Raw genomic sequence first — 21,102 nt, 5'->3', positions numbered from 1 at the left:
GGATTTGAATCCAGGCATCTCTCCAAATCTCTTTTTCCCAATCTTTCTCTAGCCACTTCCAGCTCGGAATCCTCAGTGCTGGTGCGAATACTACTTTCTCTGGAAATAATGCTGGAGCCGGGGCGCCTGGGTGGCTCAGTGGGTTAAAGCCTCTGCCTTTCGCTCAGGTCATGATCCCAGGGTCCTGGGATCGAGCCCCGTATCGGGCTCTCTGCTTGGCAGGGAGCCTGCTTCCTCCTCTCTCTCTCTCTCTGCCTACCTCTCTCCCTACTTGTGATCTCTATCTGTCAAAAAAATAAAATAAAATAAAAATTTAAAAAAAAAAATAATGCTGGAGCCAGAGGGGACCTCAAGGACCAAGTAACCAAGCCTTCTCATTTACAAGTAAGAAAATTGAGGCCCTGAAGCAGCTGGATGGCTCAGTCAGTTAAGCGTCTGCCTTCGGCTCAGGTCATCATCCCAGGGTCCTGGGATGGAGTCCCACACTGGGCTCTCTGCTCAGCGGAGCCTGCTTCTCCCTCTGCCTACCACTCCCCCTGCTTGTACTCTCTCTCTCTGTCAAATAAATAAATAAAAATCTTAAAAAAAAAAAAAAAAGAAGAAAAGAAAAAAAGAAAGGAAAGGAAAGGAAAAGAAAATTGAGGCCCAGATGGCAGAAATGACTTGTTCAAAGTCACAGAACCAGTTCATATCATAACCAAGACTAGAATCCAGGTGCCCTGACTCCCAGCCCAGGGTTCTTAGCCCTAACCATGTACCTAAAAGAAAAAGACATCCAAGATCTCTTCTAGCCCAAATACTCTATGATTCTATAACCTGGCTTTTACTTTCCCCCTTCAGTTATGACAGAACTCAACTGGCCATGCAATTCACCAGTGGCTCTCCCTGCTCCTTGGCCAAATACCCGAGTTTCCTCTCAAGTCTCATCCTTCTGGATCTTTCATCTGCACCTGACACTGTTGCTCACCTTTTTCCTTATCAAGACTCCTTAAGAGCGCTCAGTTAAGCATCTGCCTTCAGCTCAGGTCATGCATGATCCAGGGGTCCTGGGATTGAAACCTGCACTGGGCTCCCTGCCCAGTGGGGAGTGTGCTTCTCTCTGCCTGCTCATACTCTTGCTCTTCCTCAAATAAATAAACAAAATCTTTTTTTTAAAAAAAGCCTCCTTTGAAGAATGACCCTCTCCTCCACATTTCCTTAATTGCTCATTTTGTCTCCCTCACTGGCTAGTTGCAGGCAACCAAGGGTCCTCCTTGCTCTGCTGATGACTAGATTCCAATGTGTGCTCTCTCTACCCCAGCTTTGACAGTCCAACGAATGCCAGCTCACTGGTCTAGGGCAGGGTTCTTTGGGAGGGCCACAGCCGTGAAACAAAATACCCTCAGTGAGAGTTAAGTTACTCAAGAGAGATTCTAGACTGCATACTGAGGCCTGCTAGCTTCTGAGCCATCTCGTAGCCCCCAGCCCTGACAGCCAGCACACCTGAGTGAACGCCCTTCCTCAGCAGGCTTAATAGGTTTGTGTGTACCTCTTGCCCCCTCTTGCTTGGTTTTCTCTCTATATAAAGTGGGCAGCAGGCTGCACCTTCTGTCTTCCAAGTGAACGCCAGCATTCACGATGCTGGGTGAATGTCATTTCCCACCCGCCTTGCTCCATATGCATCCTTAGACTGCGGCAGAGGACACCTTCACAGACAGGTCGAAAGGAGCAAACTTCCTTCCAGGAGAAGTAACAATCTCTGGTCCTAAAAGGTGGGTGCAGCCTAACTTGCTCCAAGTTCCCAGGAGAAAAGTTCCTGGTGAAAACAAGGTACTATTGTTCTCCCTCGCCTTCCACTCCTTCCCTCACATGATTGGATCGTGAAACCCCTGCCAGCTGGGGAAAGTGTTCACGACTCTGGAACTTTCCAAACCTTATTAGAGACAGAAAGGGGCAGAAAAATATAGGAAAACAACTTTTTTTTGAGGGCTTTTTTTTCTTGGTTTTAGAAGAAATAACTTTGGTTTTTTTTCTTACCCCCTGCCTCTCAGGCTTTCCAGTTTCTAAATATACCAAGCATAATCGTTTTGAGCAAACCAAGTTATGTAAGATATATGTTTATCTTGCTAAACTGACAAAACAGCTTTAGATCTGTAAAGGGCACTAAAAAATTTCATAACTGTTTCCCTAAAAATATTACAATATATTGCCATTTCCCAGACATTGAATCTCTCTAATTTTTGATATCAATAAGTCTGTTAGGCACTTTATCATGCTCATTTCTTTTTCTCAAAGTAAATACCAACTTCCAATTTAATACCTCTTGCTTTGATAAATGTTGTCCCATGACAGACAGTTGGTATTTCCTGAGAAACATAATTAAAGCTTCACTATTGTCGAATGTTCCTTATGCAAATATTTTTCCAGCCTTCATGCATCAGAGCAAAGTTGAATTCTTATTCAACAGGTTAAATCAAACTTGAATATTAATTTTTTCGCCTCCTCTCTATAGGCTTCCAAATGCATTCTGAACCCCCTTACTACTATCTCTTTGCAATTTATGTTTAATTTGCCATCCATTTCATTTCCCTGCTCAGAATTGCTGGCGGTGGACTTCCACTTGCTAACGAGGACTATGATTACGAAAACATTAACCCTTATCGTCTTGTATCTTTCTCCAGAGATGAAAATAAAGGAGATGAGAACATCTTTTAAAAATATGTACTTTTGGGGGCTCCTGGGTGGCTCAGTGGGTTAAAGCCTCTGCCTACGGCTCAGGTCATGATCCTGGCATCCTGGGATTGAGCCCCGCCTCGGGCTCTCTGCTCAACGGGGAGCCTGCTTCCCCCTCTCTCTCTGCCTGCCTCTCTGCCTACTTGTGATCTGTCAAATAAATAAAAAAATCTTTTAAAAAAAAATGTACTTTTTACCGAAGGATCTCATGATTTATATGTTTCAAGAGTCTTGATTTACCTTGATTTTTTTTAAAGGTTTTGTTTACCTATTGAGAGAGACAGAGTGAGAGAGCATGGGCAGAGAGAAGGAGAAGCAGACTCTTGGCTGAGCAGGGAACCTGACGCAGGACAATTGCAGGACCTGGGATCATGACCTGAGCCAAAGGTAGATGTTTAACCAACTGAGCCACCCAGGTGCCCCTGAATTTTTTTTCCTCTAAAAAAGCTCTTTATCCCTTTCCTAGAAGGGGCTGTTCTGAGGATGAGAGGGTGTGGGGAACAAAAGGACCTACTGGATGAGAAATGTTACGTCTTGGCCTGCCCTTTGCAATATGAGAATTCAGCATCCACAAGATCCTCTTTGCAGGTTACCCTCAGCTATTGATATCAACGCAGAGTGTCCCTAGAGAAGTTTCCGAAAACTCACAAGTCACCCCCACAGCAGCTGAGGTGGGCCCACGATCCACCCCCCTGCTAGGTGACAGTAACTTCTACTCCTTCACTGGCAAGTGAAGATAAACCTGAGAACGGGTTATATGCCTGCTTCATACACTGTCCGACTGCTTGGATGGGTAGGAAAAAAAGACGTCATGAAACTCAGACACGAAAAGAAAGCACTCTCAGCAAACAAAATGAGGACAAGTAGTGGCAGCATGATGAGTGGCACGGTGTGCGGTCAAGTGCACTGCTCAGGCCTCAGGAATTCTAAGCCCAGCGCTGTGCTGTAGGCAGGTTGCTTAAACTCTCTAGGCCTTACACCCTGCATTGGTGAAACGCGGAGTTTGAGCAAACAGATTACACTTGAAGAGGCAACTCGCCACTGCCTGCCTGACGAGCTGCGTTGAGAAAGATGTTGAGACTGCGTCTGGGCTTAGTAGAAGAATTCCATGTTCTACTGAAGATGTCTGCCATTGGCCTGGAATAAGAATGCAGGTATTTTCCATCTCAGAATTTAAAAATCTCTGAGATCCATTCTGCCCCTGGATCCTCTACAATATGTGAAGGACAGCTCCCAAAAACCAGACAAAAGAGAAACAAAGGGGCTTCAGGGACACCTGAGTGGCTCAGTCAGTTGAGCGTCTGCCTTGGGCTCAGATCATGATGCCAGGGTCCTAGGATAGAGTCCCACACCAGGCTCCTTGCTAAGCAGGGAGCCTACTTCTCCCTCTCCCTCTGCTGCTCCCCCTGCTTGTCTCTCCTCTCTCTGCCAAATAAATAAAAATAAAATCTTAAAACAAAACAAACAACAACAAAAACAAAGGAGCTATAAAGGCTGATTAAATGATTAAAAAAACAAGAATAATTTAAACATAAGACAATAATAAAAACAAGCAGCTAACATTTATTAAACATTATATATTCAGAACTGTTCTAAGTAGTTTGTGTGTCTTATTTCACTTAACTGCCGCAACAAAAACCCAACAAGGTAGAACTATTGGTTCCCATTCCACAGACAAGTAACTGGGGCATTGTGAAGCTTAGTACTCTGCTCACTAAAGCACCGATTACTGAGAACCAGAGCCAGGATTCAAACCCAGGCAGTCTGCCTTCAGAAACTGCTCCTGACAGCTATGCTACAACAAAGGAAGAAAAGGAGTTGGGGCGGGGGGAGACGATAGCAGATGGCACAGAAGACAGAACAGCAACGTCCAGAATTAAGGTAGAAGGGATGGCTGTGTCCACATGGGCAGAGCTCTGAAACACGGGCACAACGAAGCCTGTGCCCACTCAATTCCGAGTTCACCTCCCCAAGCACTTCATCGATGCCTGTGGGGAGGGTGGAGCAAACCACCATCCCCGGGTCCTCGGGACCCATCATCTTTGGCTTCTCTAACAACCCTTGCTGGAGTACATAATGTCCACCTGGATGACGCAGAGACAAAAGAAAACATCTAAACTAACAAAAGAGGGGCACCTGGGTGGCTCAGTCCCTTAAGCACCCAACTCCTGATTCCAGCTCAAGGTCACTACCTCAGGGTCGCGAGATTGAGCCCCGTGTCCGGCTCCGTGCTGGGTGTGGAGACCGTTCAAGATTCTCTCCCCTCCAGGGGTGCCTGGGTGGCTCAGTGGGTTAAAGCCTCTGCCTTCGGCTCAGGTCATGATCCCGGGGTTCCGGGATCGAGCCCCGCATCGGGCTCTCTGCTCAGCGGGGAGCCTGCTTCCTCCTCTCTCTCTGCCTGCCTCTCTGCCTACTTGTCATCTCTCTGTCAAATAAATAAATAAAATCTTAAAAAAAAAAAAAAGATTCTCTCCCCCCGCCCCTGTCCTTCCCTACCTCCCTCTCTCTCTCTAATAAATAAATAAAACAAAATACCAACATGTGAGTTGCAGACAACTTAAGTGCAGCAGACGTTGCAGAAAGGGTAAAGTCAGCTGGCACAGAAATAACCGAGGAAGGCTTCAGGGAAAAGATGGGGCTGAAGGAATGGGCAGAGCTTTGAAAAGCAGGCCCAAGGAATAGCATGAGGCTGGACAGCAGCATTTAAGAGTCTGGGAGACCAGCGGGAGAGGAAGGAGACACCAACTCTGACTCTGCAGGGACAAGAAGCAACAGTGAAGCGGTTGCTCTCTGGACTGCTACTTCTGGTCTGTACACCCTCTTCTGGGACTGCTTCTGCCTCTCTCCCACACAACATCCACCCCCTACAGCCAGAGTAATGGGATTTAACTGGGAGGACGCCCCAAATCAAACTCTGGGAACTTAACTGTGTACCAGGTGTTGGGCAAATCACTCAGGCAGGGTTCCTGACTAGGGATCCACAGATGGGAGTCAGGGGTCTGGGTACTTCCCCAAAACAGCATGCAAAACAGACAAGGTGGCAGGCAAATTTCTGTGCAAATTTCCAGTTTCTTCTTCAGATTCTACAAGTGTATAGGAGCCACAAAATGTTAAAAAACCTCTGCCCTAGGGAGACAAAGGGAGAAAAATGCCCAGGTCCAGCACTCTAGAAATTCACTATCCCGTGGGGGAAGACAAACACAGACATAAATAACTTTGATGGAAGGCAGACTTTGATAAGTGCGCTAATGGAACATACCAAAAAAAAAAAAAAAAAAAAAAAAAAAAAAAAAATCCGTGAGGGAAGGGGGAACAGAGGTGGATTCCAACCGTGCTGTGCTTAGGACACCCTCTGCCCCCCCATTTCTGGTTTTGGGATCCAAGTTTGTAATGAGGAAAAGCAACAACTATTACTTCTCCTCAGGCCCAGACAGAGAGAGCCTTTGGCTAGCCCCTCTTTCTCAGGGACTCCCAGTGAAAACTGAGTCTAAGGCTGACCCTGTTCCTGCCAGGGAGGTGAAGGAGAACATTGTTTTCAGGACAATGGGAGGCAGTAGCCAGGAGAGTATCTCCTGAAAATGAGCAATGACTCTGTTCTACATTTTGTCCCTCTTCTACCCAGTTCCCATTCTCTGAACTCCTGAGGTACTCACTCATTTTATGCTTAATCATATCCTTTACCCCTAGTCAGCTATTTCAGGTAAGTCACTTCTCAGAGAGCCCCCTGACTCTCCAAGCTAGTCTTCCCTCTCACCCCTCTGCCTAGAAATTTTGTGCCATCACCACATTTCATTTTCTTCCAAGAACTAATCACCATCTGAAATTCTTATGTTTGTTCACATGTTTTGTTTTGTTTTGTTTTTCATGAAATGTAAGCACCATGACAGCCTTGAATTTCCGGTTCCCTTCAGTATTCTAATACCTAGAACGAGCATGCAATGAATACTTGTGGAATAAATGAGTGTCTGTCTCCTCTCCCTTTGTATTGTCCTTCAGGACCAGCACAACATCTAAATCCCAGAGAGGAAGCTGTACAGAGACATGAAAGCCCTTTTTTTTTTTGTCATGAGAACATCTTTTGTGACGCTGGCTGTGCAGGGCTGCCCTTAATTAAAATGATCACAGCAGTGTAGACAGAACCATGGGTGAAACTCACAACCCAACATTCTGTCACCTTCTACATCAACTCTTCCACCAAATTCTGTCATTTCTTTCTTTGACAGGTCTTAGCTATTCTTGTCACCCTTCTCAGCTAGACACTTGCTGCCTACACTTTAGGTCACTATGAGCCACAGTTCCTAGGATGTAAAAGGTCTTCAACAAGTGTCTGAAGAATCAAAGTCAAGTCAGTGGATGAAAAATAAGAAAACACTGCCTTCATCACATCAAATCCCTTCTTTAAAAAAATGTATGTTGTGGGCCGCTTGGGTGGCTCAGTTGTTAGGCATCTGCCTTCGGCTCAGGTCATGGTCTCAGGGTCCTGGGATCAAGCCCCACATCGGGCTCCCCGCCCCATGGGAAGCCTGCTTCTCCTTCTCCCACTCCCTGTTTATTTTCCCTCTCTCGCTGTGTCTCTGTCAAATAAATAAATAAAATCTTTTAAAAATAAATAAATAAATAAATAAAAATAAAAAACGTATGTTGGGAGCCCCTGCGTGGTTAAGCCTCTGCCTTCAGCTCAGGTCATGATCTCAGGGTCCTGGGATCGAGCCCGGAATCACTCTCTGCTCAGCGGGGAGCCTACTTCCCCCTCTCTCTCTCTGCCTGCCTCTCTGCCTACTTGTGATCTCTATGAAAAATAAATAAAATCTTTAAAAACAAAACAAAACAAAAACAAAACCATATGTCGCTCCACACCAAATCCAACCTCAGCAGCCTGTCACTTGGAGAAAACACAATCATGTCACAACCATTGTCCCAACCTCATCTTCAGACCACGTGAGACTCTGTGCTACAGGACTGGCATTCCCTCAATGTTTACCTAGCTTCTACTAGATTCCTCAAATGGGAACATTCACCTTTGCTTACACACACAACTCCCAATAATTACAGGCTAGTGGGGCTGGAAATTTGGTCTTAAACATTCAAGCCAAAGGACTTCCTTCTGGGAAATACAGTGAAATACTAAGAAAGGCTGGACAAAATATGACAAATGTCTTTTTCTGGAAATCTCCAGGAGCCAAAATATAAAGCAGTGAGGGGCTCCTGGCTGGTTCAGCCAATACAGCATCCAACTCTTGATCTTGAGGTTGTGAGTTCGAGCTGCATGTTGGGTGTAGAGTTTACTTAAAAAAAAAAACAAAACAAAACTGAATATCCGGGGCGCCTGGGTGGCTCAGTGGGTTAAGTCTCTGCCTTCGGCTCAGGTCATGGTCTCGGGGTCCTAGGATGGAGCCCCGCATCAGGCTCTCTGCTCAGCAGGGAGCCTGCTTCCCCCTCTGCCCGCTGCTCTGCCTACTTATGCTCTCTCTCTCTCTCTCTCTCTGTCAAATAAATAAATAAATAAATAAAAATCTTAAAAAAGAAAAGAACTGAATGTCACAGCAGCAAGCAGACACTAACACTTTGGCAGCCTCTTAGTTTGGGGCAACCAACAACTTTAGATAATAGATTAGAAAAAAAATAAATGTTTTACATTAATTTTATATCAATTAATTTTAATTACTTAATTACATTAATTTTATGTTATTATAAACAGAAGAACAATATAGTTTCTAAGTAGTATGTTAAAAGGAACCAAATGTAAAACTGAACCAGATAAAACTTATATCTTTGGGGGCGCCTGGGTGGCTCAGTGGGTTAAGCCTCTGCCTTCGGCTCAGGTCATGATCTCAGGGTCCTGGGATAGAACCCGGTGTCAGGCTCTCTGCTCAGCAGGGAGCCTGCTTCTCCCTTGCCCTCTGCCTGCCTCTCTGCCTACTTGTGATCTCTCTCTCTCTGTCAAATAAATAAAGTCTTTAAAAAAAAAAAAAGAGTACACTTATTAAAAAAACCTTATACCTTTGAAAAATATAGTCATTGAATCAACTGCAAAAATAGGATAATGTCTCTCTCCCACCTTCTCCCCTTCATTGTGCGTACACTTCACTGCCTTCTGGAAGCTGTTCACCTGAGATCTGTTCCCCATTGTCCTCTCCCTTTTTCCAGGCCCTCAACTTGGCTGGAAGAAAAAGGACAACCAAGAACTGGGATGCTCCATTAACACTTAGTCCCTGGTGTGTGAAGAAATCCTCAATGTCCTCACTCCTCCTGCCAATCCTTGAGTCATAGGTGGTGGTGTGTGGTCAGGAGACCAGCTGTTTGGGACAGGAGGGTGTGTATGTACACATGCCTGCATGCATCCATTTGAACCCGGGTTGGCAGGCAGGGTAGAAAGGAGTGGATCAGAGGATTTGTAAGAAGATCTCAGCAGAGAGCCTTTAATCTTTGAGGCAACTGCTTGTATGGAGACCACGTTGTCAGATATGACCTTGGAGACCAAGTGGCCAGAAGCCCTGGGATAGCTGCCACCTCTCAGTTCAAGGCAACTGAGTCATGAAAGACCAGTGCCAGAATGGCCAAGACTGACTGTCCCCTTGACATTTCAGTGACACTGCAGAGGTTCCAAATCTACTCCTGAAAGAGGCATCTCCTTCCAAAGATTATGAAACTGAAACCCTCACAAGAAAAGGCACTTGCCCAAGGACCCTCGATAAGTCCATTACAAAGCTAGGATTTAAACCAAGATGTGTGCCCAGTGTTTCTGCCTTCCTGTCCCAGAAATGCTCAGAGTGTGCTCAGGGACACACAGCAGAGGGACCGGCTACCACGTCCCAAGCACAGAGCTCTTGTGCCCTGACTCATCCCCAACAGATCTGTCATTCTCAGCAAAATCCTTGACTTCTGATCCACCCCTCGCTCCCCCTAATGCATATCTTTGCCTGAGATGGGGACAGAAAATCTTTGCCTGGGATGGGGACAGAAAGATGGAGGCAGTGCTGGGTGCCTGGGTGGCTCAGTGGGTTAAAGCCTCTGCTTTCAGCTCAGGTCATGATCCCAGGGTCCTGGAATCAAGCCCCACATCGGGCTCTCTGCCCCGTGGGGAGCCTGCCTCCACCTCTCTCTCTCTCTGCCTGCCTCTCTGCCTACTTGTGATCTCTGCCTCTCAGATAAATAAAATATACAAGCTTTAAAAAAAAAAAAAAGATGGAGGCAGTGCTGAATATCAAAGAAAAAAGGGTGGTTAAAGACCATGTATTTGCTGGCAGGTGCTGGACATAGATAGGGACTGCTGAGGACTAGGCACAGCTGTGTCACAGACTGAGATGCCGAAGAGACACTGGCAAAGGGCTAGCTGAGGAATGTATCTATTCCCTCCTGCCTGCCAGCCATTTTCCAATTCCTACCAGACTGTAAACTCGCAGGGGGCAGAGATGGGAACCAACATTCACTGAGCTCTTAATATGTGCAAGGCTTATGTTAAATCTAATTGGGCACCTAATATGTGTTAGGCTCACATCTTACGAAATCAGAGGAAAAGCTCTATAGGAAGGGCATTATAACCCAACCTGCCCCTCTCCCCTTACCCAGAAAAGCATCTGAGTCTTGAAAAGGGCTAAGTAAAGTCCTGCAACCAGTGAGTAGCTGAGCTCGGATTTGAGCCCTGCCTTGTCTTCAAAGTCCACCATTTTTTCCAGGAACTATCAATGCTTTTTACCCCCCAGAGTCCCCCACAAGAAAATAATGCTCCATGAACATTTTTAGTTTGAAAATGAATCACCTCTGCAGCCACTCAGGATTTGCAAAATAAATAAAAATGGAAAAATACACATCACTCAGCTTCTGGGCATTGACAGATAACATCCTCGGTCTGTTTGCAGCACTGCTTCTCTATTCCCACCCCCATTTTTCTTTCTCGTCTTCCCATCCGTGGGCCCTTTTCCCAGGTCCTGATACTGTAAAGCACAATTCTATCTGGGATAAGGTAGGATGAGTGCCTAGGCCCTGCTAGGCACCACAAGAATTCGGTTTAAAAGAAATTAGTAGAGGAGGCAGATAACATCTTTTCCCTGGGCCTAGTTTCTCATCTGTTAGTAAAGGGGCTGGATCTCTGATGTTTGTGACTTTACGCACAAAAGCCATACACAGGCTTGGGGGCTACAGGTCTTCACGCTTATGGTCTCACTGCTGGCCTGGCAGGGCAGGAGTCCACATGACCAACTTGAGGTTCCTGGCCTTCTGGACCAGTCCCCTCAGTTACCTGATCAGTGGTGATAGGGTTCCCCAAGGTTTTCTGAATTTTCCTTGTATTTATGTCTCTGTTCTCAGTGACCCTGGCTCAGGCCCCACCATCTGTCCAGTAAATTCTAAGTTTTTAATGATCCTCATAAAGAGGTGAGAATTTATTTTTGAATGCCATTCGACTCTGAACACCTAAATAAACTAAAAAACCAAAAGAAAAAAAAAAAGACTGGGAAGATTATTTTTTGGCTTTTTTTTTCTCCAGAATTCTTGTTTAAAGTATTCCAGAATCCAGCATCTGGTGATCACAGCTTATTATACTTATTATTTTTCTTTCAAACAATCCCTAGGTCAAAGTAGTGGGATTATAGGTGATTTTTAATTTCTTCTTCATACTTTTATATACACCACAGCATTTCTATTGATTCTTTTATGCCTTGATTTGCTCTGAAAAAGAATGTAAGATGACATAAACTAGAAGTCATTGTTTGGGCGGGGGAGGGGGTAAAAATATGGGAGGCATATAATTAATACCAAGAGGCAGATCATAAAGCCTTTTACGTTTTTTTTCCAGATGAACCAAAAACTGAATTCTAAAGCTTTCTAGTAACCAATACAAAGGGAAAAACCTGGTAGTTACACAATTTACCATGGCCAATAAAAATTTAAACAAATTGCTCAATAGAAGCACAGCTATTTCTAAAATCAAGACCAGAGAAACCTTTTTGGACAGTTCTCACACACATGATAAGCAATGCTTCTCAACCCCACCCTGGCAGCAATTCGAACGGAGAATTTCACAGGGCTCTATCTCAGAGCTTTTAGGTCCTGGGTCTTCACTACCTACTCCTTAAGCTATTCTATCAGTTGTTTGGGGGGTACCGGCAGCACAAAAATTTAATTTTGCAGGGATTAATGTGGTCCAGCTATGAAGCTGTCATCTGGTATAATAAACATTCATTATTTTTATAATCATAAATATCAACTTTAAAATAAAGCACAAATTTTTATACAAGAAGTATAAAAATAGGCAAAGCATATCTATCCTAAGGGTAGTGACTGAAAGGGAATTTAACAGGGGCTGCTGGGGTGCTGGCAATGTTCCATTTCTTCATCGGGGTGCTCGTTACATACGTATGTTCAGTTTCTGATAATTCAAGCGCGACACTTATACGTGCGCTTTTCTGAACACAGAAGATATTTCAAAGAAAAGCTACAAAAAAACAAAATAAAACCCACATGCAGCCAGGGACCTCGAGGATAATTTGTGGCTTTACTTTCTAAAAATGTGGGTTAGTAGTTTTTTTAAAAATTAGCATAAAAAATAAATCACATACAAAAATATCACAAGGATAAAAATAATATTCATTTTTGCTTGTCTCGTGGATACTGGTAACACTGAAAGCAGCACTTGTTAGAACCTAAAAGTCTGCAAAATTTAAGGAGCTATCCATCATGCTTTGCTCAGAATATATAACATATCCAGCCCAACGCCCTTTATATACACCCTCCCAGCTGTTCTCACCTCCTCCAGTAGTATTTTTTTTAATATCGGGTAACACAGAAATCTATTAATTGTGGATCACAAGGTGAGAGGGTTCTGAAAGCAAACTACAGAGCTGGCCTGGTTTAGACCTCACCATTCTTGGATATAAGGCAAAGTATTCGTGGAAAATAAAAACGGTAGACTTTGAGACCGGTGGAACTTGGTAGAGAACTAGGCTCCAAGAACAGCCTCTAGGCCCCCTTCCAAAGCAAACTCCGCTATGGCGGCTGCTCCGCTCTGCTCCATAAAGCTCAGCTCTAGAGGGCAAGACCAGCAGGCTCCGTGGCCTGGAAAATTACTGCAGTGAGAGCACCAGCAGCTCCTAAAACCAGCACAGAAGTGGTTGCTTCGAAAGACCTGGTGCTCGGAAGCAGTTCTACCCAGGCAGGGAGTCTGAACAACTCCCAGAACAGGGAGCTGTAAGAAGCCTCCACACCCCTGAGCAGGCAAATGGGGGCTGGGGAGCAGGGGCCTCAACTCCAGACCAAGGGCGCCCGGGGCGGGGTGTGGGCAAGGTAGATGGCGAGGTGTGCTCCTGCAGCTGTCCTGGCCACATCAGAAGGAGAACAGAAGAGACCAGGGAAAGGAGATGCCAAGTCTGGGTAAGGTCTCCTACTCCCTGTCACACGCAGCATTCTGGGTCCAGCCGTGCTGGGTCCAAAGAAAATACGCTTATGTAAAAAGGCATTGATGGCTTAATTCTTACCCTTTGCATACGTGTGGAAAGGCTATTGTTGGTGTGGAAAGGCTATTGTTGTTTATATGCGCCACGCTACAAGGAACAAGAATTCCTAGGTTCTATTCTTGGATCGGTCACTGATAAACAAAGTATCTGCCAGTGGAAAATATCAGGTGCTTGGAAATTCAGAGCTTACCATCCATAACCAGGAGGTATTTAGTCAAGCGCCTAGTGTGTGCCCGGAGTGGGATACTGATCTGAATATACACACAGCAGCCAGGTGCCCAGGGTGGCAGCAGAAAAAGGGGCGTTAAGTAGGACACAGGAACCAAGGTTCCACGGGAAGGAGGGGCAGCGGAGACATGGTCCCTAGCCACACGGAGCACAGAAGGAGGTGTGCTCCTGTCCAACACTCAACTCTGCTCTGAGGGTCGGCCCTAAGCCACAGCAGCCCGTTCTGCCCACACATCTGTCTGACTTGCTCTCCCTCTCTCTGCCTGTGGCTCAGACTCCTACCTCTGCTAGGGAGGGTCTGTATCCTTTCCAAACCAGCATGACTGTGGTGACCCCAGGAGCTGAGGTGCCTGGCTGCTTTTGGTGGGTATGCCCCCCACCGCCCACTAGGAGTCCATCGAAAGTCACAGAGGCCAACTGGAAAGGTGTGTTACAGATGTAATGCAGCAAAAGTCAATTCATTCCTGAGCCTGCGGACACTCTAGGGTTCAGCAGGTAAACCTGACACTGAAAAACAGGGACACGCCGGAACCAGCCTTGCGAGATCTAGAAAGGGGCCGCTGCATGCTATCATTCTGTCCTGGCTCTGGGCCCAAACGCAATCTCTTGGCTCCAGCACCAAGTTGGTCCCAGCAGTAGGTCAATTATAGAGCAAAGAACCTAGAAACCATTTTGGTCTAGACCTCTGCCCTCCGGCAGGATTTAACTAATCCTATCTGAACGAATGGGTATAACTTGTTAAAACCTGCCAGGATGGAGAGTCTTTAACTTCCAATAATAGTCTGTTCCCAGGGCTGCTTCTCAGCGGGTACACTTCAGTATGGCTGTACTAGTTATTCAACTACCAAAAGACTTCTGAACATGCTGGCATAGAATGACTGCCCCAAGCCCTCTGAATGCCCCTGACCACCCTGACCTGTCCCCAGGAGAGCTTCATGACTCAGCAGCTAAAGGGCTCGTGCCAGCCACAGCAAGGGACCTTCAGAGCCCTGTTTAGGCATCCTCCAGGCCAAAGTATCGCAAAACTGCTTGATCCTGGCCGGCTCCATTCTACAAGGTTACCTACCCTATTCCCAAACTGCCTTCTCTTATCTACTGAATAAATGCAAGTCTTGAAGGTTGCTTTCAAAGTCTTTCATAATATAGCTCCATCCTATCTCCTCCCTCCTACTCTCTGCTTCATCAAACCCAGATGCTCGACATTCCCAAACACTAACTTTTCCCTGGTCTTTGTTTATACTGCCTTCTGCCTGGAATAGCCTTCTCTTTCCATATCCGTTAAAATCTTACCAACTTCTCAAGCTCTCCTGAAATGTCACCACTTGCATGAAATATTAGTTGGAAGAGTCATATCCCCTTCCCAGGAGTGTCACAGCAACATCTAGTGTCCCCAGTTGTAAAACTTAATGACTGTTCCATAGTAGTTATTTTTTTATATGTACTTCAACTCCCCTCCTAGAGAGAAAGCTGTTGAGGGGCAGACAACATAATCTGCTCACCATTATATCAAAGTGACCTAGCACAAGGCTTTGCTAAAGGCATGTGCTCAATAAATATTTGTTTAAATGAGTGAGTGAACAGTTCTAATTCTTTTGTCCAAGGGACCCATTTTCTATCTGTTAAAGATTTGGGTTGTTTTTCTCTGAAGTTACTTCAGTTGTGGTTGTATCTCCTTCTACATACGGAACCCAAACTACATATCATCCATATCTTAAACTACTGGGTTATTCCATGGAGATGAAGCAGGAAGCTTGCTCCCCCTGTCATTACTTTACCACCCTAGAGTTTGGGACTGCCATTCCTCCGTACACTTCTTCCAGCGTCAGATCGATGTACCCGTCACACAGGGACAGGCAAATGAAAGGTTCTTGGTAAAGGAGGACGGCCTTACAGAGGACAGGAAGGCTGATGGTAGAGTGAGTTGGCAGGGACTACTAGGGAGAGGAGGCAGGGTGGCTTGCTGGGAAGCAGAGCCAAGCTGGGACTCTGGCTGCTGTGGTCAAGGCCGCGGGTACAGTCCTGGGAGGGGAAGTTCTATTGCCTGGTTGCTGTTGGTATGCCGGAGTGTAAAGGAGGGAATGCCAGGAAGCCTTTCCTTACCTCTATTCTCTAATTTCTCCTCCCCTGCTCTCCCTCCAGAGAAACAGCGAAACAGCTCTGAGCTGGGAGTAAGACCTATAGGACAGGAGAGGACTTTGATGAAAGATGTCTGGCCTTCTTGAAAACAAAGAAGGATGGGAGACAAGGAGCCAGAAACCACAGCCACTGTCTAAATTTCATTCCAAAAGGAAATCCAGGCAAGAGTAGAATGCAATGAGACAGCCTAGCATTAAAAGTCACTCTGCAGAGCAGATGGGTTTCGGGGTTCTAGGAAGCTGAGACAAGCAAACGAAAGACCCATCAGTGTCCAGGCCTGCGCTCTCATTAAAAATGATGGTTAGACAAACAAAGACATTGCTGGAACTGGAAGCTGGGAACATCTTTCTGGAGAAGGGTCAGTTTGGAAAAAGAAAGAATATGGAAACCCAGTCAGAGTTAAGATTCATCTAGAAGGGAAACCAAACAGCCCCACGAATTGATAGCTAAGGATGAGACAGCCAACAGGAGTCAGGGTAGGAGCCAGAGTGTGAGATTATGATGATGGCAAACTGGTTCTGGTCTCAGGAAAAAGCACACTTGCGGTAAAGGGAAAGTGTGTTGGGGTGGGGGGAAGAAGAGACATCACTAATTTCAGGATCACAAAGCAACTGCTTTCCTCTGTTTTTAATCTATGCAGAGGATCCCACTGGCTACCACATTAACAAAATGGTGGTCACCTTGAGAAGGGGTGTCCCAAGGAGGAAAGAAGGGAGCTCCCACCTGCACACACTCCAAGGGGCTGAGTGGCCACAGTATGGAAGAGCACTGTCTTTCAAGGCTCAGGGGAGGGAAGAACTAGCTATGGGAAGGCGAGTTTTGGTCACCATAAGGAAAAACTCTCCTATTTGGAGCTGTGGAGCTGTGGCTAAGCAGAGCCCTCCTCGAGCTCTCTGGCCCTGGAAAAGCCCAAGAGGCAAGATCACACAACCTAAGCATCCAGACTCAGAGGGACCTTAGAGATCATTCAGTCCAACTTTCTCCTTCTACCTGAGAAGCTGCCATTTTCCCTTTGCTCCCCCAACTCGCTAGTAGCAGAACCAGGACTGGAACCCCACTCTCCCTACTTACAGCCAGAATTACTTCAACAGAGAGGTTCTGCCATAAGTATGTCTCTACCCTGAACCAGCTCAATTACTGACCCTAGTAATTCCCTCTCTTTGGCCACAGGAGGAGGCAAGGCACCACACCCAACTCTGGGCAGAGCAGTTGACAGGAGGACATGTCAAAGCATCTTCTCACCAGCAATTTCATCACCACATATACCTTCAGAATTTCCTCAAAGGGGGAAGTGAAGGCATGGGAGACAATGTGCTCCAACTATGAACCTCCACTCCTCAGGCTTGGGCAGGGAGCCTCCTCTCTGGGAGCTTCTCCACTTTTTCCTGCCGTTGTTGACCTTGTACTTTCCGAATTTTACTTTGTTAGCTCCATCAACAGTAAACCATAAATGACGTCGGATAGCCATGGCTGATGAAGGAAAACGAGAAAGAGACCGTTCCCTCCCATGTTCCTAGCAGGAAACTGAGGCACAGAAAAAGTAAGCGGCTCTGGCTACGTTAAACAGAGAAGTAGGGATGCAGCCACTGCCTGGTGCACTGTGCCATCCATTGTCTCCGTGCCCAGGGTCTGGTGAGTTCAGCACGTTCCGAAGAGTTCCAAAAAGAGCTTCGGATAACCAGCTGGAGGGGTGTTCAGGACTAGGAGAGGGGCCCGGCTCAGTGAGGAAGAGGAAGGGACCGGGTGGGGGGTAGTGGCGCAGAGGAAGGGGGAGGTGTAGGGACTCTCGGAGGTATGGTTAAAATAAAGAACCTCAGAAAGCGCAGCGGGAGAGGAAACGGAGCGAGCAACAGAGCAAAAGTTTGGGTCGCGCTAAGCGGAGCGTTCCTCCTCGGGGGGCACACGACCGAGAGCACCCTGGGCACAGACCCCCAGCCCATGCCTGGACCGCGCGTTTCCCTTGCTGGGGCGGGGGGGGGGGGGGGGCTGCAAGCCTAGCGTGCGGGAGGTGCCCCGCGTCTCCGCCCGCATTTTCGCGGGGGGTGGGGGGGACGGGAGCCTCTCTCCACGCCGTCCTCCGAGGGGAGCAGCAAGCAGCCCCGAGGATGCCCCGGCCCCACACGGCCCGGCGGGCAGGCCCGGTTTCGGAACTCGGCGACCGGCCCCCACGCCCCCCTTCTCTTCCCGGAGTAGGCAGCGGGGCGGCGCCGGGCAACTGGAGTCGAAAAGGAGTTGGAAATCGGGTCTGAGGATGAGAGGCGGGTCTCCCCAACCCGGGAGCCACCGGTCTTGCACCTCCCACCTCCGCGCCCTCCCCGTGCCCTCGGCGCTCACTTACTCCGGTTCAGGGGGTTTCCGCCGACCTGGGCCGACGCCACCAGTTCCAGATAAAGAGTCCAGAGCCCCACGGACACCAGGGCGAGCGCCAGCAGCAGCCGGAAGCGCCTCCGCAGCAGCTTGACCGGGCGCAGGAGCAGCAGGAGCAGCGCGGCCCGGGGGCTCCCCATGGCTTGGCGCCCCGGCGGCCGCCGCCAGCGCGGGGCGCTCAGCACCCAGCCCCCGCCCCCCTGCCGGGCCCAGCGCCCCGGGCGCGCGGTGCCCCAGCCCAGCGTCTTAGGGCTGCGCCGAGACCGTCTCCCCCCGCCGCTCTCCAGCCGGCCGCCGGCTCATGCTCCGCGCGCAAGGGGTCCCTCCGGCTGCGCGGGCGCCTAGTGCCGCCGCCTCGCAGGTCTCTCTCCGCGAGCAGACCCGGCGCCTCCTCCCCCGAGTGTCCTCGGCGCCCGGCTCTCCTCTCCACGCCTCTCCTCTTCGCAGGCCCGCAGCCTCCCGCCCGCCCGCTTGCCCGCCTCCTCGCCCGCTCGCCCGCCTGCCCGCCTGCCCGCCTCCTCGCCCGCTCGCTGGCTCGCTTTCACACTGCCCACAGGGAGGCTTCCCTAGGTGCGCGCCCGCCGGCCTCTCCTCCGCAGCCTCCCGCTCCGGCTCTTTGGCCCAGCCCTTGGCGCGACCGCACACCCACCTGTCCCGCCCCCGCCCCGGCCCCGCCCCCGGGGCCAGGTGGGCTCCGCCCCTGAGAAACCCGGGGGAGAGGGGTAGGGAAGAACCCCTTTTGGCCTCCTTGGGGCAGCAAGAGATGCGGCCGAGACTGACTCGCGCCTTCGTCGACTCAGACAGTTGGGGTGTTGGAGGGGGCGAGTTCTGATCCGAAATCTGTGTGACTGAGGGAAACTGAGGTACCGCCCAGGCACTTAGCGGCGTGGGGCCTCAAGCAGAAGTGAAGTAGAAGCTGGGTTGAAGGGGGGCGCGGAGTGGGGGAGTGGGGGACCGGTCACCCTGGGGAAGAGCTGGGGGGCGAGGGGTGACTGACGCCTGAGGTTTTGGCTTCAGGGCCTCTCGGGGCCAGGGACGACCCTCCTTCCTACTTTAATAATAAGAGTAGACGTGGTGTTAGTTGGGAGCCAACGACCACTTCTGTCAGCCACAAATTCCTCGTCCGGGTTGGATTTGAAGACCTTTCCATCCCGGCCTCAACCACCACGTCAACCAGAAAATCTGGGGAAGTTATACACACCCCAGATCGAACCCCAAGTGGTTTTTCCCAGACTGGGATGAAATAGCTATTGAGGGAAAGCAGATGTTGGAGAGTTCTGAAGAATTAAAAATGGAAAAGAGGGGTGCCTGGCTGTTTCAACTGAAAGATGGAGCGACTCTTGATCTCCCAGTGGTGAATTGGAGCCCCAGGTTGGGTGCAGAGATCACTTAAAATAAATAAATATTAACACACACACACAAGAAAGGCACTCAAAGAGTTGAAAAGATCACCAAGATATTCCGTACTCCAGCGCTCTGCCTTCCGGCAGGTAAAATTATGATCATCTGATTTATGAGACTGACGGGCTACCTACTGCGCTAACGAGGCACCTTGATCATCTGATTTAAATGAGATAATGAAGGTCCAGTGGAGCCCAGTGAGATGCCTGAGGACAATCAACAGGTAATAGGGCAGTTTTCTTTCCACTTTCCTGGGGAAAGTGGTCAGGAGACTGTGAAGAAAGCAAGGGTCAGAGAGGCATTCCCACCTATTTTTAATTCAAGCCAACAACATGCAAACAGTGTTCCAAGACAGAAGTCCAGAGAATTGAGTGCTGTGCTTCCCATTCTCTGCTACAAGCTTAGTTGGATACTCCATAGTCCAATAATCTCTAGGGACTGTTGTGACTTTTCCCAGCAAGCACACCACCCCCACCATCATCTCCAGTACCAATTCTTTGACCCATTCATACACTTGCTCACAAATATTTAATGACTTCCTGGTGCTTACTGATTAAAATGCAAACTGTAAATCTGGAAGTCAAGGTTTTCCAAAGCCTTTTCCAACTTTATGTGACCATATGAAACCTGCTAAAATGAAGTCATTTACTGCACACAATACATTATCTTTTTTTGGTTACTCAGATTTGACCCTTGCTTCAAGATCCGTTTCAGGTTCTATGAAGTTTTCTCGGACCAACCCCCTCTTAGGCAACCCTATCCTGGTTGGAGTTTCTGTAGAACTGATAACCTGCCCCACCCGCGGATGCATACAGACTCCCCAGCCTCACCGCTAGGCTCGGAAAGTGGGAACTTTGCTTCCTCAAGAGGTGGCACAATGTCCCTTTTAGCACTGGGTAATGTTTGAGGGTGAAGATATCGCGTGGAGCAAACAACCGCCAGAACTTCCGGTGTAGTTCTTTAACAAAAGGTAGATCTAAAGAACAATTCTCTAATAGACCCAAGGAAATATCTCTGCAAAGTTCCAAACCGAGACGTGTACATTTCCCATGCTCTTCTGACCAAGAGGCTGATAGGCAAGAGCAGTCAGCATGGACAAGCTTGACTGAGAAAGGTGCCAGGCGAGCCTGGTCTCTGTAAATAGAGTCTCTCTCTCTCTCTCTCTGTCTCTCTCTCTCTCTCTGTCTCTCTCTCTTTCTCTCATTGGGAGAACCAGATTGACTGTTAGGCTGAGTCACTCTAAGGTACTTTGTCATGGAAACATGTAGCAGCCCCTACTACAATCCTCTCCTCAAGATAGTTCTTCCTTTCCTCAAAAAGTTGAAAATAGAGCTACCCTACAACCCAGAAAATGGCACTACTGAGTATTTACCCTAAAGATACAAGTGTAGTGATCCAAAGGGGCACCTGCACCCAAATGTTTATAGCAGCAATGTCCACAGTAGCCAAACTATGGAAAGAACCTAGATGTCCATCAACAGATGAGTGGATAAAGAAGATGTGGTATATATATATATTTATATTTATATTTATATATTTATATATATATATGCCAGTCATCAAAAGAAATGAAATCTTGCCAATTGCACCACCTGGATGGAACTAGAGGGAAATAAAGTCAATCAGAGAAAGATAATTATCATATGATCTCCCTGATATGAGGAATTTGAGAGGCAGAGTAGGGGGTTAGGGGGGTAGGGAAGGAAAAAATGAAACAAGATGGGATCAGGAGGGAGACAAACCATAAGAGACTCTTAATCTCACAAAACAAACTGAGGGTTGCTGGGGGGAGGGGGGAGGTGAGAGG

General features: G+C 47.8%; 1 protein-coding gene across 1 annotated transcript in view; it reads right to left on the bottom strand.

The window, feature by feature from the left end:
- The window catches only part of B4GALNT3 (beta-1,4-N-acetyl-galactosaminyltransferase 3), a 93,295-nt gene extending 75,010 nt beyond the window's left edge, over positions 1-18,285 (bottom strand). The window contains exon 1 of the mRNA XM_046014055.1: positions 17,866-18,285. Within this exon, the coding sequence (XP_045870011.1) occupies positions 17,866-18,034 (169 nt within the window). The 5' untranslated portion in view covers positions 18,035-18,285. The remainder of the gene's footprint in view (positions 1-17,865) is intronic.
- Between the last annotated feature and the right edge of the window lie 2,817 nt (positions 18,286-21,102).

The sequence above is a fragment of the Meles meles genome, chromosome 7 (assembly GCF_922984935.1).
Source record: "Meles meles chromosome 7, mMelMel3.1 paternal haplotype, whole genome shotgun sequence".
NCBI lineage: Eukaryota > Metazoa > Chordata > Mammalia > Carnivora > Mustelidae > Meles > Meles meles.
Note: the sequence above shows the minus strand (reverse complement) of the source record. Positions and strands in the feature narration are given on the sequence as shown.